This window comes from Typopeltis vanoorti, chromosome 20, assembly GCF_054136105.1.
Source record: "Typopeltis vanoorti isolate ZY-2024b chromosome 20, IOZ_Tvanoo_1.0, whole genome shotgun sequence".
Lineage (NCBI taxonomy): Eukaryota > Metazoa > Arthropoda > Arachnida > Uropygi > Thelyphonidae > Typopeltis > Typopeltis vanoorti.
Window position 1 is genome coordinate 82,573,725 of NC_143568.1, and position 20,032 is coordinate 82,593,756.

At 35.3% G+C, this 20,032-nt stretch overlaps 1 protein-coding gene across 3 annotated transcripts in view; it reads left to right on the forward strand.

Annotated features, from left to right (window-relative positions):
- The window catches only part of peng (Pumilio and CPL domain-containing protein penguin), a 204,022-nt gene that overhangs the window by 135,957 nt on the left and 48,033 nt on the right, over positions 1–20,032 (forward strand). For all 3 annotated transcript variants that reach the window (XM_090410312.1, XM_090410310.1, XM_090410311.1), the window contains exon 12: positions 1,498–1,640. In XM_090410312.1, coding sequence (XP_090266438.1) covers positions 1,498–1,640 — 143 coding nt within the window. The remainder of the gene's footprint in view (positions 1–1,497; positions 1,641–20,032) is intronic.

Genomic DNA, 20,032 nt, shown 5'->3' on the forward strand with positions numbered 1-20,032 from the left:
AAGAAGAGAAAAGCTATCTCATCAATCATATAACAAAATTGATTTTTAAAAAAAGGTTTTGGCATTTTCATAATTTTACTATCTCTGTAGAGTCCTAAGTGCATCAAGGTGAGCATTTCTATCTTACCTTTTGTTAAATTAATTCAACATCACACTTACCACATGTTGTAAAAAATAACCCATTCCTCACACCCTTGCTGACCTTTTATTTAGCCTTTATAGATTGAAATCTTAAAATAATATATGCAAAGTTGCCAATGAACTAACAGCATTGTTGAAAAGAAGAGCCAAAAAAAGTCTTACTTCCCCATATTGCCAAATTCTATCCTCAGTCCAGGAGAAATGACAGTTTCCCCTTGATTTCCTATAGCACATCTGTTATTTGTTATATAAAATTATTACATGTTACATTTACTGCATAAATATAACAGGTATAATAATATATGCACAATAACAATCAGTTGGAGCAAGGCATTACTAAAAGAAGATTATCAATTATTTGACCTTCAAATAATCAAATTTTCAGTACTTGTTGACCAGTACTTGAATTAGTTATCCTCAGTTATTTATACTCTACTTGATGACTGTATTTTTCATACTTGGAAAACACTTGTAGTCTAACAATTTTTTTTTTTTTTTTTTTTTTAGGAAGATATATTTTGGTTACAAAAATCAGGTAGAATAAAAACAAATAATGTATCATCTTAATATAATGTGTTAAAAGTATTAGATATATATTTCACGATCTCTAAAGGATATATTCTAATTCTTTAACTATGGTTTATATTATGAGTTACTGCCTGAACAAGATCAGTATCTTAAAACTGTTTAATAATTGTAGTCAGTTACACCACCAGAATAAGTACTTGTACCATAACATGTAATCATATACCAGCTACTGAGTAGCCAGTTTATTAAGTACACCCACCTACTTATTATTAATTTTCACCATTTAGCTCTCAGATCGGCCTGTTTGGTGAACTGTGGCCTTGCATCTCTGTAGAATGCATTTAGCACCTTGCAGAGTTCACATCACTTTGGTTGGGATCTGGTGACTGAGCAGACCAGTGAACAAAGAAACAAAGAAAGGTTACCTTCACATTCTTGAAAAACCATCATCCAATTAACTACCTTGTGATGTTCCATGTTATCCTCCTGGAAGTAATGTTTAACAACTGAGCACACAGATGTATGTTTAATCATTAGCATTGTTCAAGTAACTGGGGCATTCAGGTTTCTTTATAACAAATTGAACATGGAAGTGTGAAATCAGAAATAGCAATTTCGCATTAAAAAAACATCATTTGCAATGTTCTCAGATAAGATGACTTTAATGTTTACAAAAATAAGGTAGATCATAATTAAATAGTTTTAGGAAGTAGACTATTGTATTAACAACATCAGAACATGGGCCTTAGATGAAATAAATAATTCCATATCAAAAAGCAATTTGTATCTGTATTTTTGCTTAAACTTGGTTATGTTTTAACATTGCAGGAACTGTTTGCAAATGGTATTGAAGTTGCTGAAGATCTTAATGCAAGAAAAGTATTCTTTTATCTCCTTTGTCCTCGAGATAATCGATATTTTCATCCAGATATTGTTAATATCTTGCAAGAAGGGGATAACACTGAAACAAGGTTAGTTGCTTTCTTTTAGATATAACTTTGTACTCTCATTGTATACTGCTAATAAAATATGTTGACTACCAGCTTGATGATATAACATCAATGAATTTCTGACTATTTTTAGTTAACAACATCAGTTTGTGATGTGATACAACACAAAAATATATTGAAAATTACTTAACTTTCATCTCTCCCAAGTAATGGTTCCCTTTCAGTTTTTCATAAAAGTATTGAAAATTATCATCAACATCAAATTCCTGCCATGTACCCTCAAAGGGTGTACAGAATATGATAGTACTACATGAAAAAAAATGACATCATTACTACCTTCCTATCTACAATTTTCCTCCAAATCAGACTGTTACTTGACAAGACTCCAACATTATCAGATCTTATATTTCTATCGTCTAAGGCACTTTGTACCGTATCAATCCATCTATATCTTGGTCTTCCTCTGGGTCATTTTGCTGCCAACCTGGCAGAGAACACTGTTTTGCTAATCTTTCTTCGCTCATTCTGTTTAAGTGACCATACCGCCTGAGATTAGCTCTGCTAACGCATTCCTGGATGCTGACAATGTCAAGTTCTTTCCTAATATCCTCGTTTTTAATATGATATTGCCATTGATGCCATCTGTTCATGCCTATAATCTTTCTCAGTACTCTCATATCTGTGGTCTCTAGTCTTTGGTCAAGTGTTTTACTTCTGACCGAGCTCTCAGATCCATAAGTTAAAACTGGTTTGAACACTGTCTTGTATACAGTTAATTTAGTGTTCTGATTAATTTCTCTCTTATTCTATATGAATTTATTCAATTGACTTCCCACCATACCAGATTTGCTGATTTTGTTGTATATCTATACATTTCAATTTAACATCTTCACTAAAAATCATGACTAAATAGCTGAAATCTTTTACTTGTTCTACAGGTTCTCCATTCACAACACAGTTGACATTTTCAATGATTCTGCCTATTTTCATTGTCTTTATCTTTTTATTGCTGACCTTCATACCATATCTATTACAACAGTTATTCAATTTAGTCAGAGAATCTTGCAGACTCGTAGCAGATTTATTGATAAGTATAACATCGTCCGCATAAAGCAAAGAGCTGACATGAACATCTCCAATTCTGGTATCATGTTTAATATCACTTTCCTTCATAATGTGATCCATATAGATAATGAAAAGAGAGGGGATAATGTATATCCTTGTCTCACACCAGATTTAACATTAAACCATCTTTCTGTACTTCCTTCAATTCTATCTGCTGACTTATGACTCAAATAAAGACTAAGTATTGCTTGATATAATGCCCCATTGATACCATATAGCTGTGGCATATTGAATAGCTTCTCTCTTCACACCTTGTCATATTCCTTTTCCAAATCGACAAAACTTAAATACAAATCTTTGTTATATTCCCATGCTTTCTCCACTATTTGTCGTAAAGTGAAGATCTGATCCGGACAGTCTCTATTTGGCCTGAATCCAGCTTGTTCTTCACCAAGCTTTTCTTCCACAATTCTTCTCAACCATTTCTCAAGTATACTTGTATAGATCTTGCCAGGAACACTCAGTAGGGAAATACCTCTGTAATTCTCACATTCAGTTTTATTTCCCTTTTTATATATGGGTACTATGAGAGCTCTACTCCAATCATCGGGAATTCGTCCCTCTGTCCAGGCTTTCTGAACTATGCAGTGCAGCCACTGTAAGACTCTTATACTACCATACTTCAGCATTTCTGGTCGAATATCATCTACTCCTGCTGCCTTTCCACATTTCAAGCCGTTGATGGCTTTTTCTAATTCAAGTATGGATATGTTTTCCTGACTGTGCGTGGTCAGTGGTTTTTACCACGTGCTGTCATCACTGCTTGTTTCGTTTAGCAGTTTTTCAAAGTAATTACTCCATACTTCAAGGATATTTTTTTCTCCCGTTTTCATGTCACCTTTATCATCTCTAACTCCTTTTACAGCTCTTTCCTCCATTTCTAAGCTTCTTCAAAAAACCTCCAGAATATTTTGCCACCTTCTTGATATTTAATTTCTTTATTCTTGCCAAAGACCTCCCATGACTTTTGTTTAGCTAGTTTTACACAGTGTTTAGCATTCTTGCATTTGTCTCTGTATTCTCTAAGAGCACAAGCTGACTTATTTGCCAGGAACTTTTGATATGCTTTCTTCTTTTCCTTCACTGCCTCTTTAACTTCCTGTGTCCACCATGAAGTTCTAATTTTTCTATCCTTGCAGACAACTTCACCACATGTCTCTCTAGCTGAATCAATCAGGGCTTTCTTCAAGGCTTGCCACTGAATCTCTTAGGTTTGATTCCTGGTCTCAAACTCTTTCATTTTTTCTTCCATAATCTTTGTGTATTTTAGTCTACAGTTCACATCTGAGAGGTGCTCAACTTTGATTCGCTTTAAAACTTTCTTACATGTTATTCTTTTCAATGCGAAATTCAATTTTATCCTGCTCAAGACTAAATAGTGATCACTTCCAATTTCAAATCCTCTGTACACTCTGGTATCCTGGACTAGGGAGAAAACATCACTATCAACAATAACATAGTCAATGAGACTTTTCTTATTCCTTGCCTCTTCTCACCATGTGAATTTGTGCACATTTTTATGTTGGAACATGGTGTTAGTAATAACCAGTCCATGTCCTGAGCAGAAATCCAACAGATATTTGCCATTATTATTAGCTTTGCTCTTTTCTCCAAATTTTCCCAAAATATTTTTGTATGTCTCACAATCATTTTCTACTCTGCTATTTAGATCCCCAACAAGCACCAACTTTTCCTTTTTCATTGTTTTTGTTCCCTTTTCAGTTGCTTTTTCTAAAGTCTCAAAAAATTCCTCCACTTCTACCTTAGTAGAACCTTCTGTGGGACCATAGGCACAAATACATCTCATTGTCCAGTTCACCATTCTCATACTTGCCCACATCACTCTACTTTAAACTACCTGCCATTCAAGAAGATTAGCCTCATATTTTGTGTTGAATACTATGGCTACTCCTTCTTTTCCTTGATTGTCATTTCCTGAATATAACATTTTGTATTTATTGCTCAGAAAGATCTCACCAGTTTTTGTCTTTTTTGTTTCAGTCACCCCTATTATGTCGATCTGGTACTTATCTAATTCCTCAGCTAGCTCCATTTCTTTGCCATTCAGGCTTCTTATGTTGATAGTACTGATCTTTAATTCTGGTGATGTTGAGTTGGGGTGTGTTTTCAGATTTGTTCCAGTTTTCAGATTTTCAGTATTGAAATTATAGTATACTAATATGTTTTCATTAAAAAAAAAAAAAAAAAGCTTCTCTCTCATAATGGATTTTATTTGTTTCCATTTCACTTATTTTTATGTTTTAGTACATGATCTTATTTCATAATTTAAACGTATAAAACAAAAGGAAAAAAAAGGAATGGTGAAATTTATTTTTCAAAAGGCATCTTTATTGTTTAGGTTTTTGTATGATGTGCAGTATTTGATATTTTTCCATATCTTGTGATATGAATTCCTGTATAATTAACTCCAATAATGAACAGCATTAAATTAAGGGAAAAAAATCAGAAACCAAAGCATGGTGTTTTTAAAGTGGCATTCTTATACTTGTTGTCTGCTTATTTGCACCATTTAATAGTGAATTTACTACCAAAGATGCTTAAAAAAATATTTCTTAAGAATGGAATAACATATGGATGAGAAGTTATTGTTCATCTGTATAACACCTTGTTGTGTTAAGGTTAACACAACAAGGTGTTATACAGATGAACAATAACTTCTCATCTAGAGTCTCACTAGTGTCTCAGTAGTCTAGTAAATAATCACGCTAAACATTGATCATATATGAATGTAGTTGACAAGGATGTGAAAAACTAGATATTTTCCCTTGCCAAATAGTGAATGAATATAATTTATTACCAGAGGGAAGTAAAATCTCTTAACAAATGAGTTTTTTACTAGCAAGTTTAAGGAGAGATATGGTAGGCATGGTTGTAGGATTTCATAGAGGTATCCAAATAATAATAAATTGGAATACAGTCAATCTTAATTATCAGACACCATTATAATGCACTCACTGATTGAAAACTCCTGGGCAGAGCCCACAGTATTTTTGGTATCCAAAAGGAATCACTGCAGCAAAACTTCCACTAGAACAGATCATTCCTTTTGTCTTTATATTCACTCTAGATTTAATTTAAATTGAGACTAAGAGCCTAAATATGAGACTAGATTTTTTGAGATAACTCCGGAATGCATCTGCAATTTGTAATTAGACCCAAACCTTGAAAGTGTAAAAACATCTGGTTGTTGTAGATTAGACTGAAGTCTGATCTACAACAACCAGATCTTCTGTATACACCTTGAAGTTGGTGAGTCTCTGTTAGAACTAGATATAGCCACCAACTAACAGGCATTAAACCATCAGATCAGAGGAAATTATCTGGAAATGAACCTCCAGATAAAAGACTGTCTCTTTTTTTACTAGATGGTAGATTCATTTTATTGTCTGATGTTAACCAATACTTAGCATATTGGACGGCTGAAATTGAAATTAAACATACTTCTACTCCTGAACAAAGTTCTGGGTTTCTTTCTCCCTAATCCTTCTAGCATACAGTATGACTTTTGTTTATCTCCATGAGAATCACCAAATACCATAACATTTCTTTTTATCAAGAATACAAATTTTATTCTTTAGATTAGCTGCTAAATACTATATGTGATTGAACTTAATTTCAGTGCTTTAGGACACTTCCAGATCAACTAAAGAATAATCTTGTTGATGTTGTTCTTCTGAATGTATATGGAAGGTAGGCTTTGTCAAAGCCGAAATTTGTAAAATTAACTTCATTTCTTTCTTAGTAACAAAGAAATCCATTAATAAACTTCTCTGCAATCTCAATTAATAAATGATCACCAATGTGTAATGCTTCTGTAATTGAAAAAAGTATTTCCTTGCCAATGTTATCCAGCTTTCAACAAATACCATGAAAAAATTTGGAGAGACTCCTATGGGTGCTCTTATATCTCTGTGGTATTTGATTAAGTTTGGAACAAAAGCACTGTTAAGTTCCTCTTATGGTCTTTCTTTCTGATTTTCAATGGGTGTCCAAATTTGTCACATTTTATACAGTGGTGGATGGATCTTTATTCTTAAACTTTGCAACTAATACCAGCATAATATACAAAGTGAAGAGCCCTAGGGGTCATTTTGTATATTATCAATAACTGCTTTGGGTGGACATTCTCATTCAAGCCAACAGTTTTGCTAATTTGACAAATTTTGCTTTGCATAAATCAACAAATGTCTTGAATATCTGCTTTCCAACCCTGAAATGCCGAAACCATTCTTCATTTGGGTAACCTTTATATTATACCTTACACAACATTATACTCTTATTTTCATCTATGTTTTATCTTAGCATAAGCAAACAAAGATATTTGAGTGTAAGAATCTTTTTACTTAAGTCATTCTCATTACAGCAAACCTCTTAATGACCACAGGAATACCATTGACTCTCCCTACAGCAAACACCATTATAACAACCTCAGTCACTATATGTTGGAAGTTTTTCCACTTGGTTATACTATAAATTAAAGATGCCAAGAAATTATATTCTTGGTTATATCCTTTATCCAAGTAAGCAAACAAAGTTTGCGCCTGAAGTAATTTCAGGACTAAGCAACTTGTATATAGAAGCTAATGACTTCACATCACTTGCCTTAGTATCCTGTAATGCAAAGCACATTATCCTTATGGACATGTATAATGTTATGCATTATGGGAAGAGTCAGTCACTACTCAGACCAGTCTAATCAATGGGAGCCAGACCCAGAAGTAATACCAAGACAATTGACATTTATGTCTTTAAGGGTGAAGCAAGATGTCATATTCCCCGCTATCTGTTGCGGTTACAATGAGGGTAGAATTTATGAGCAGTTTGCTCACCCTGGATGGGCATGGAGATTATTGCATCGCTGCAGGAAGTTAGAATGACTTTTGGTCTTTTATATTTGAACATATCCGTAGCCTCATATGCTACAGCTTGCTGCACTAGATCATTTGGGTGTATGGACGTCTTTAGGAAGAACTTAGTTGCTGAAGATTGTAGGAAGGAGAAAATATAAGGAATATTTGTATCTCTATGAAGTTGATTGTTTCTAACATACCATGGGACATTCAGAATCATTCTCAAGTACTTGTTCTGTACTTGTTGTATTTTAATAATGTTAGTATTAGAGGTGTGGCTCCAGGCTGGAGAGGCGAAGTTAGAATTTGATTCTGTTACTTAGCTTGCTATTTCTGTTTATTAGCGGATAGATCTGAGCGATGGCTTTAGATGCCTTTGCGCACATAGACTTGATGTGTTGGTTTAAAGTTAGCTTTTTGTCAAGCATTACACCCAGATATTTTGTTTCTGTCTGCCAGGGAATTTTAGTATTGAATAGTAATACGTCTCCTGCAGGAGATATTGGCCTTTTCGAGAAAAGAATGGCTGAGCTTTTTTGGGGGTTGACTTCCAACCTCCATTTGGAGAATGGAGGTTGGAAGTCAACCTCCAAAATGGAGCTTCAAGAAAACCTCTAACTTTAGAAGGTTTTCTTGAAGCTTTCGTAATGAAATGTGCTCGGAGAGATCTGGTTAGTATTGCTGTATTATCGTCCACATACAGGGCCAAGATGGAAGACATCGGATTGTGTGGGATGTTCGACATGTATATAGAAAACAATAATGGAGCCAGTAGGGATTCCTGCAGCACTCCAGTCAAGATTTGGTACTGGGATGAGGTAGAACCATTGATTTTGACTTGTATTGATCTATTCTGAAGATATGATCAGATTAGATGACCCATTTTTAGTGAGATACCGGCTAAGATAAGTTTGTGTAGCAGTCCGAAATGCCATATTTTGTCAAATGCTTTGGATAGGTCTAGAAAAACAGCTCCCGTGGACTGGTGCCAGTTAAAGCTGGTGGTGATGTATTCCACAATTCTATGGATTTGTAAGGTAGTACTATGGTGCTGCCGAAAGCCGAACTGCTCTTTAGGAATGATGTCTAATTCATTTACAGAGGCTTCAAGTCGAGAGAGGATGACCTTCTCCACAACCTTACCTTGATTGGACGATAATTGTGGAGGAGGTGCAGGTCCTTACCTGGTTTATGAATTGGGATTACAAGGATGTACATTATCTACTCTGTTATTCATTATCAGAGTAGAAATGTACATCCTTGTATGGATCACATTATGAAGAAAAGCAGTATTAAACCTGATATCAAAATTGGAGGTGTTAATCTTAGTTTTTTACTTTATGTAGATGGTGTTATACTTTTAAATAAATCCAATACAAGTCTACAAGATTGCTTGACTAAATTGAATAACTGTTGTAATAAATTTCATATGAAAATCAGCAATAACAAGACAATGAAACTAGGCAGAAGTATTGAAAATATCAACTGCATCGTGAATGGAGAACATGTAAAACATTTCAACTACTTAGACACAATTTTTAGTGAAGACAGTAAATTAAATATGAAAATAGTCAATAGAATTAACAAAGGCTATATGTCAATGGAATAAATTTATATGGAATAAGAGAGAAATTAGTCAAAGCACTAAATTGTCTGTATACAAGACAGTGTTCAAACCAATTTTAACTTATGGATCTGAGAATCTGGGTTAGAAATAAAACACTTGACCAAAGACTAGAGACCACAGATATGAGAGTCCTGAAAAAGATTAGGGCTGTGAACAGATGGCATCAATGGCAATATCATATTAAAAATGAGGATATTAGGAAAGAACATTGACATTGTTGGCATCCAGGAATGTGTTAGCAGAGCTATCTCAGGTGGCATGGTCACTTAAACAGAACCTTAGAAGATAGATTAGCAAAAGAATTGTTCTCTGCCAGGTTGGTAGGAAAAAGACCTAGAGGAAGCCCAAGATATTGGTGGATTGATATAGTAAAAAGTACCTTAGAAGACAAAAATATAATATCTGATGATGTTGGAAACTTGACAGATAACAGATTGATTTGGAGGAAAATTGTTGATAGGATGTTAGTAATGATATAAGTTCTTTATATAGTACTATCATAATATCCTGTACACCCCTTGAGGGTACATGTCAGGAATTTGATTATGAATTATTTCTTAATATCTTCATATTTTATATGATTCTGCCGTTGGTGCTAACTCTTCAGACTGCAAGAATAGGCACTGTAACTTATCTGTAAGGACATCGTGATATTTGTCCCTCAGACTTGAATTTGAATTTCATTGATGAAAAAAAAGACTGCATTTTTAAGACTTTTCAACTAATTGTGATTTAACAAGTTTCATGAATTGGTGGTAGGGTTTTTTACTGGCAAAACTGGAAATGTGGCCAGAAAACGCATGCAATCTTGTTTGCTTTAGCTGTAATTCCATCTAATTAACCAATCCTTAAAATTCTCATATCTGTGGTCCCCAGTCTTTGAATTATTTTTATTTCTAACCCAACTCTTAGATTCATATGTTAAAATTAGTTTTAAACATTGTCTTATATATGTTGTTGTTGTTATGTTCCATCGATTCGTTTTCGACTCCTGGTGATTCTATGAACATACATTCTCCATTCAGATCTGTCCCTGGCCATATCTTTCAGAAGAAAGATATGGCCAGGAAAATATATGTCTTATATATACTTATGCATAGACTTGGTGTTTTGGCTGACTGATATTTGTTCTCTATGTTTATTTATTCAGTTAGTTCCCCATTTTTCTAGAATTACTTGATCTGTTGTCTGTTTGCATAATTAATCAGTTTGCATTTTCACTGAAGATCTAAATATTGGAAATATATATTAAAGTTTAATTTAATTTATATTTTAGTATACGTTGTGAATTCCTTAAGTTAATTAATAATCATGTATGACCAACGTATAAGCCTTTCTATGAGAAGATCTAAATAGTTAAGGAAATCTTGAGGGTTACCTGTTCTATAGGTTCAGTATTCAGGATAGTTTTTTTTTTTTTTTTTTTTTTTAGAATGATTATTTTCATAACCAAATTTTTCTCTGCATTTATTTAATTTACTTGAACTCTTAAAAGTTTGTAATAGACTTACATATGATTCTCACTATAGCAAACTTGTGGGGATTGCAGCAATAGTTTATTATAGTAAAAATTTTCCTGATTCTCTCTATTTTCAAGTCCCATTCAGGACATTTGTCTTCATATTTAGTATCGAATCTTTGTTCCTTCCTTTCCTCGATCCATAGTTCATGAAGAAATCATTTCATACTTGTTATTTAAAAGATGGTTATCATCTGCTTTTGTCTTAGTTACAACACTTTTTTTTAAAAAATATATTCATGGTATCTCTATAATTCTATTGTAGTGCTACTTCTTTTCCAATGATACGTTTTACGTTCATAGTGCGTATCTTCAGTTTTGTTTGAGGTTGTTTCAGTAGCTAATCTTGCACTGTTTGCTCTAGTCCTTTTCTCATGGTACATTCCCAATACCTGTGTTAGATCCTGAATGGACGATTTTTTTGAGAAATTATTCATTCAGAATCTAACTCAGATAATACCTGGTTGACAGCACACAGTTCTGAATTTTGTTGTAAAGGAATTTATATAATAACATGTAAATCGCACTAGAAAAATCTTGTAGTTGAAAGCTAAATTGAAGGATTAATGAAATTTTAATAAGGAAATTGTAGTATAATCTTGTCCCGTTAAGCTGTCTTAAACTTAATAAGTCGTCAAAGAAGTTAAGAGTACGAGTGCAAAGGTCGAGTTACTTACGCACGTATCGGCCGTAATGCCGCCAGCTACAACGTATGAGGAATATGACGCAAGCGGGATTCCTGGAATACAGCACCTAGTGGCAGCTAGGACTTGGTGGATCACCTTAGGGGCATGAAGACGAAGGGTTGTATGGGCGAATGCGCGCGATAAATATAAGCGAATGCGCGCGATAATGCAGGACTTTTTTCTGGTTGTTCCTGACTTGACTTCGAGGATTCCTGACTAGCGGACGGAGTAGGGTCGAGCAAGAGGAATGTCCCACTCAAGTAGGAGCAGAGAATGCGCTGTATTGAGGCAGTGAGAAGTTCGAGTCCGGGAAGAATGTAAAACGGACGGTGTAGTCGTAAGCCTATTGCAGAAGCAGCCGATCGAAGGAGGACCCGAAAACACATGGCCGACCTTCGGAAGAAAAAGATTGGGTAACATAAAGACCTTTGCTGTATGTTTGAATGAGACAGAATTTAGTGTTAGATCATATTAAGTGGACAATTCATAGTGGACTATAATAAGGATTTGTAATTTGAGATAGAGTAGTTCTGATAAACAAAGGAATGTCAAGAGTGAAACTTTAGCTGCATGTGACTGAGATTATATGTGAATTTGAAATTTTGTAGATGAATTTTATCAGAATAGTAACGGGTTGTGAGATGTGTTTTAATGTAGCATGAAATAAGAGTTTGGGTTTTGAGTAACATAATTAGCTAGATTTAATGTTTTATAGTTTGTGTGGGATTACCAAGTTAATCTATGAGTGTTCTGTTAAATTAGTATTGAGTAACTAACTTAGCAAGAGATTTTGAAAAGCTTGGTATCATATTCCAATTATAGCTGTAAAGTGTAATTTGTTCCAATAAACATGTTTTGTTGTATATGCCTGATTTGTGCTTGATTCGAGAATTCATATTATCACTTGCAAAAATTTAGAACCATAGTGGGAGGGAATTTAATGAGAGTGTTAGAGTAAAATAGATCATTGGCCACGACTGAAATTAGAACCAGTATCTATTTAGTGTATATTAGAATGAATGCCAATTAACCTAGGAATATTCCCTGAATTTTGAATAAGTTCATATTATAGGACTCTTGCTGGCACAGCAATAAAAAATAAATTTGCCAGTGTCTGAAAAGGAAGCATTCTTATGTGGAGTTAAGTAAGGCATTCTTAGGGAAGTATATTATATATACCGAAAGTATAAAGAAAGTAAAAGAAGATATAACAATAGCGCAGCGAGTAGGATTTTAGATGAGTAAGGTTTGAGTAAGTAAGAAGATATATAAGTACGAGTGAATAAGTTAGTAATAAAACAAATGAGTATAAAGATAAATAAATATAACGGTATAAAATAAAGAGAAACCTCCTATTAACACCTGGATGCTGAATAAACAAAGACAAGCTGATAATTTGGAATTCTGTTATCTTCATCAATTATAGGCTACTATGATAGTATTATATAATTTAAATTATTGTTATATTTTTATCAGTGATATTCTTCTGCATTAACCTGTTATTTTTCAGGTCACCAATATTGCGCTTGATTTTTGTAGGCTCTAGTAACTGCATCATTCACCTATATGTGAATGATGCAGTTACTAGAGAGAAATGCAGCCTTTTTTTTTTTCATCAATGAAATTCAAATTCAAGTCATTCCATCTGAGAGACAAATATCACAATGTCCTTATAGACTCACATATAGTTTTTTTTCCCTATCATCATAAAAAAGATGGTTTAATATAAAATCAGCTGTAAGGCCTAGTTCTGTCCCCATCACATTATGAAGGAGAGTAACGTTAAAATGGATATCAAAACCATAATTATTAAACTTAGCTCTTTATTTTATGTAGTTGAGGTTGTACGTGTGTATACACCCCACAAGTTGGCTGTACAGCAAAAGAGAAAGATGAATTCTGGAACGTGCTAGATGAAGAAATGAGGGAATTGGAAGAAAACGAGATGGTGATTGTCGGAGGAGACTTGAACGGACATATAGGGAGACAGAATAGGGACTGTGAAAGGATGCATGGCGGCCATGGAGTGGAAATGATGAACCAGGAAGGAGAGGGGATTTTGGACTTTGCAATAGCGTTTGACCTGGCAATTGTGAACTCCTTTTTCTGTAAGAGGGAAGAGCATTTGATAACATTTAGAAGTGGCAACAACAGTTCACAGATTGACTACATTTTGACTAGAAGAAAACATCTTAAGGCAGTAACAAATTGTAAGTTAATTTTGACTAGAAGAAAACATCTTAAGGCAGTAACAAATTGTAAGGTAATCCCAACAGATCAAGTGGCGCAGCAACACCGGCTGCTGTGTACAGACTTTAAAATAAGGCCGAAGATAAGAACCTTTTGGAAGCCATGGGAGGAAGACAGTTAAGTGGTTTTGCTTAAAAGAAGAGAGTGTGAGGAACCGTTTTAGGGAGCGGGTGTTAGAGAGGATTTCGGATGGACTAGAAAGCGTACAAGATTGGTGGAGTACATAATTCAAAAGCAATTCTAACCTGTGCAATTGAAGTGCTTGGTGAAACATCCGGAAAGATTAGAGAGCAGGAGGGTTGGTGGTGGAATAATAATGTACAAGAAGCAGTGACGGCTAAGAGGAAGGCAAACCAGAAGTGGGACGAGTCGAGAGTGGAAGAGGACAGAGAGAAAAAGCGAAAAGCTGAGAGTTGTGGCACAGGCGAAGGCCATGGAATATCAAGACCTTTATAATCAATTAGAAACAAAGGAAGGATAGAGAAAGATTTATCGATTGGCAAAATGTAGAAATAAGGCATCAAAGGACATCGTACATGTGAGGCATATCAAAGACTCTGGAGGAAAGGTATTAAGGAGGGATGTGGATATAAGAAACAGATGGAGAATATACTTTGAAGGGCTTTTGAATGAAGAAAATGCAAGGACTCACAGAGAAGATGGGGAGTCTTATGAGGGGATGGTGCAGAACATTAGTAGAGTGGAAGTGAAGGAGACCATAAAGAGGATGAAGAATGGAAAATCAGTTGGCCCTGACAGGATCCCAGTGGCAGCATGGAAGGCACTGGGGGAAGAGGGAATTGACCTGCTGTGGGACCTGCTAATAAAAGTTTGTCAACAGGAAAATATACCCGAGGAATGGAGGGAAAGTACTCTTGTCCCCATCTACAAGAGTAAAGTAGATGCACAAGACTGATAGAATTACAGAGGAATAAAGTTGATATCCCACACTGAAAATCCTAGAGAGTTTTCTTGATGGAGATTGCAAAGGAGCAATTGACTTCTTCATGCTTGGTCGATCGATGACAGATGCTATCTTTGGGTTACGGCAGATGATGGAAAAGTTTCAAGAGAAACAACAGGAGCTACATCTGGTATTTATTGATCTGGAGAAAGCATATGATAGAGTGCCAAGACAAGAAGTCTGGAGGTGTCTGAGGGAGAAGGTACCGGAGAAATATGTCAGACTGGTGCAGGAGATGTACAGAAATGTGAAGACGAGTTTGGACCTACCTGGGAGAGACAGAAAGTTTTCCAGTGACAGTTGGCTTGCATCAAGGGTCAGCATTAAGTCCGTTCCTGTTTAATATTGTGATGGAGGAGGTGAGAGAAGATATGCCTTGGGCTATGTTGTATGCAGATGACATCGTGCTGTGTGCAGAATCAAGAGAAGTGGCATCTAAATTGGAAAGTTAGAGGAAAGTACTGGAAGAGAGAGGTATGAGACTGAGCAGAAGTAAGACAGAGTATATGTGTTGCAAAGTGGATGGCAGCCAGCAGACAGATCTAGAGTTGGAAGGAAATGTCATCAGGAAGGTCAGTGACTTTAGATACTTAGGTTCAACAATGAAAGGGGATGGTGAGGCTGAGAAGGAAGTGGGATGCAGGACACAAGCAGGATGGAGGAACTGGAGAAAGAGAGATGACTGGAGTGCTATGCAATAAGAGGGTGCCAATCAATCTAAAAGGCAAAATCTACAGGACAGTAGTGAGACTAGCTATGACGTATGCTATGGAAACTGTGGCCCTGAGGAAAAATAACATCAGCAGGATGGAGATAGCAGAGATGAGAATGCTTAGGTGGATGTGCAGTGTGACCAGAAAGGATCGTCTGAGAAATGACTATGTAAGGGGAACTGTGAAAGTTAGGAACTTAGGAGCAAAGATACAGGAGGCAAGGTTGAGATGGCTTGGTCATGCGATTAGGAGGGAGGAAGAGTATGTGGGAAGAAAGGTCATGCAGATGGCTGTGCAGGGGAGGAGGACTTGAGGATGAAGAACTTGGATGTAGCTACAGCCCAAGACAGGAGGTTGTGGAGGAGACTCACTACAAACAGCGACCCTACTTAATTGGGAAAAGCTGCAGAAGAAGAAGATGGAGTCTAATTAAATTGAATAACTGGTAATACATTTGGTATAAAAATCAGAAATAAAAGGACAAAAACGAAAATAATAGGAATATGGAAAATGCCAACTGCATTAAAATAAATAATCAACAGCCAGTGTCAATCCACCACTGGACAAAAGCCTTTCCAAGATGACTCCAAAACCGTCAGTGTCTTCTCTTTCCCGTAAAGATAACCATATCATCTACAAAGCATAAATGGTTTAAATATCTTCAGTTTGAATATTTTTTTCTAGGCATGCCAAGAATTGTTTTGGAAATATTGTCACCTTTTCTTACCTATCTTCATTTCCACAGTAGAGATGTTTCCATTGAAGTGAATTGTTGCTGTTGCATTGGTGTATGCTAATCTGATGGTCCACATGCGTAGCTCCTCCATTTCTGGTTTTGTAATGTTTTAAGTATTGCACAAGTTTTTACAAAGGCTTTCTCATAATCAATCAAACCAAGATATAATGGTAGTTGGTATTCATTACATTATTCAATAATTTGTTGCACAACTCAAATATGGTCCATGTGCTAAAGCCACTTTGAAAACCTGCCTGTTTTTGTGGTTGTAGCCTTTCCATGCTCTTGATACATTTTTCTTCAGACATAGTATAAAAAGTTTTGCCAAGATTCCGTAGATCATCCCCCCCCCCCCTTTTTTTTTTTTTTTTTTTTTTTTTTGCTTTTAGAAGATCAGCTATGACTCCATCCTCACCACCTGCAGCTTTTCCATTTTGCATGCTGTTGATGCTCCACATAACTTATGGTAAAGTTTGTGGCACTTCAGTTATTTTGCTTGTCTTCTTCATTTACTTAATCATCCTGTCATCCTGAGAGTCGGTTTGAAATGCAGCATCTACTCAAAGACTACTACAGATATGAGAGTCCTGAGCAAAATTAGTGCAGAATGAGTGAACAGGTGGCATCAATGGTAGAATTAGGTTAAAAATGAAGATAATAAATAAGAACTAATCAATTTGACATATATATATTCTTCTTCTTAAGCTTACATGAACTATTGAGGTTCTTTAGCTGTCTTTTTGACCAAAGGGCTTCGTCTATACTGACTGAGCTACAGAGGCTCAGACATATGTATTACTTACTTAATCCCCTTCACTCCACCTGGGAGCATAGGTCTTTCACCACCGTTTTCCACTGGATTCTGTTTTTTGCTTCTGCTTTTATTTGGTTCCACTTTTTATTAATATTTGCTATTCTTTCAGTATTGTTCTTTTCCGTGTTTCTCTTGGCCTTCCCAATCTTCTTTTACCCTGTGGGCTGAAATCTACAGCCTGTTTTACTATTATTTTATCTTCTTTCTTTAACTCATGCCCCAACCACCTCCATTTCCTTTCACGTATCTGTTGCAACATGGGTTTCTGGTTTGTTCTCTGCCATAGTTCTTCGTTTGATATTTGTTTTGGCCAATATATTTCCATTATCATTCTTAAACAGATTCTTAGTTCACAATGTCCAGGTCTTCCTATCTTTTTGATAGTTAATATTTGGTCCTTTTTTTACTAAATATGATACATTATATTGGATTTTTTATTGGACCATGATTTTGATAAACATATATACATAATCATCGAAAAGTTTTGCCAGCCAAATCAAGCTCACAATCTATCGCAAACCTACAGACACCAGATGCTATCTTCATTTTATATCTAATCATCATTATGCACAGAAACTTAGCATCATACATATGCTAAAAGACAGAGCAAAAAATATCATCACAGAAGAAAAAGATGTACTTGATGAGCTCTCACTTATATCAAAAACTCTATCCAAAAATATATTTCAAAAGATCCCCTATAAAAACAACCTCCAGCAACAACCTCTAGTGACACAGTATGCATCGTCCATCGTCTTACCTAATGCAGGTTCAGTCTCCATCAAAATAGCAACAATCATGAAAGCCTTTTAACACCAGGGTTGCTTTTAAACGTATTTTAACTACACGGCACATGTTAAGATCTCCTAAGGATAGCATCGCTTTCTACAAATACGCAGGAGTTTACAGCATACCATGTTCATGTGGACTGACTTACATAGGCCAAACTTCATGAAGCCTAGAAATTCGAAAGAAAGAACATGTCGGAGATGTAAATAACAACAGAACAGACACCTCAGGATTAGCACATCATTTCTCAATTTCAAACCATTCCATAGATTGGGACAACAGCTCCATGCCATACATTGAAGAAGATTTCAGATGTCATCATCATCATCAATTTCCTGACATGTACCCTCAAGGGGTATACAGAATATGATAGTACTACATGAAAAATTTACGTCATTACTAACTTCCTATCTACAATTTTCCTCCAAATCAGTCTGTTACTTGTCAAGACTCCAACATTATCAGATCTTATATTTCTATCGTCTAAGGCACTTTGTACTGTATCAATCCACCTACATCTTGGTCTTCCTCTGGGTCATTTTCCTGCCAACCTGGCAGAGAACACTTGTTTTGCTAATCTTTCCTCGCCCATTCTGTTCAAGTGACCATACCACCTGAGATTAGCTTTGCTAACGCATTCCTGGATGCTGATAATGTCAAATTCTTTCCTAAAATCCTCGCTTTTAATATGATATTGCCATTGATGCCATCTGTTCACGCCTATAATCTTTCTCATGACTCTCATATCTGCAGTCTCTGGTCTTTGGTCAAGTGTTTTACTTCTGACCCAGCTCTCAGATCCATAAGGTAAAACTGGTTTGAACACTGTCTTGTATGCAGCTAATTTAGTGTTCCGACTAATTTCTCTGTTATTCCATATGAATTTATTCAGTTGACTTCCTACCATACCAGCTTTGTTGATTCTGTTGTCTATTTCCATATTTAATTTACCATCTTCACTAAAAATCGTGCCTAAGTAGTGAAATGTTTTACTTGTTCCCCATTCACAACGCAGTTGACATTTTCAACAATTCTATCTATTTTCATTGTCTTTGTCTTTTTAATGCTGACCTTCATACCATATCTATTACAACAGTTATTCAATTTAGTCAGGGAATCTTGCAAACTTGTAGCGGATTTATTTAGAAGAATAACATCATCTGCATAAAGCAAAGAGCTGATATTAACATCTCCAATTCTGATATCATGTTTAATACCACTTTCCTTCATAATGTGATCCATATAGATAATGAATAACAGAGGGGATAATGTACATCCTTGTCTCACACCAGATTTAACATTAAACCATCTTTCTGTACTTCCTTCAATTCTATCTGCTGACTTATGACTCAAATAAAGACTAAGTATTGCTTGATATAATGCCCCATTGACACCATATAACCAGAGCATATTGAATAGCTTCTCTCTTGGCACCTTGTCATATGCCTTTTCCAAATCGACAAAACTTAAATACAGATCTTTGTTATATTCCCATGCTTTCTGAACTATTTGTCGTAAAGTGAAGATCTGATCCTGACACCAAGCTTTTCACCAAGGTTCTTCACCAAGCTTTTCTTTTACATTCCAATATAGATTTCAGATGTAGAATCTTTAAAGAAGCTGCAGTGGTACTCTGGACAGGAGACAACCTCAATAGAAACCAAGGCATAACATTAAAAGACATATGGAAAAACTTAATTAATTCATTATGTTTAGAAGAACTCAATTACGCGAAAAATTATAAAACGCATTTAATAACAATGGCTCTCCACGCTTTATGCTCTTAATGTCACGCATGCTCTTCAGTTTGTTTAACTTTTCTCTTCTTGAAGATGCCAGACAGACCCTAGCTAGGGAAATTTGTCGACGATTATGTATATATGTTTATCAAAATCATGGTCCAATAAAAAAATCCAATATAATGTATCATATTTAATTATCTTTTTGTTTAACATCCACATTTCTAATCTATATTAGAAATGTATTGCCTTTACATTTGAGTTAAATGTTTTCATTTTAGTTTTTATAGACAAGTTCTTTTTTCCAAATATTTCTGAGTGTTGGTTGAAAGTTGAATAAACCAGCTGTTATCTGCTATTTATATCTTCAGTAGTTCCTCCTTTTGTTGATACTATTGAACCAATGTATATAAACTTTTGGCTGTTTCTACAAGTGTTGTTGTTTTTTGTTCTATAATGTTGGTGTTTCTGTGAAAGTAAGCAGATATCTGCAAAATCTATTACAGTTAAAAACATAGTAGGGGAGAGGATACAACCTTGCTCCTGTCTTTGTTTTAAATGGTTCTGAGAGGATATTTCC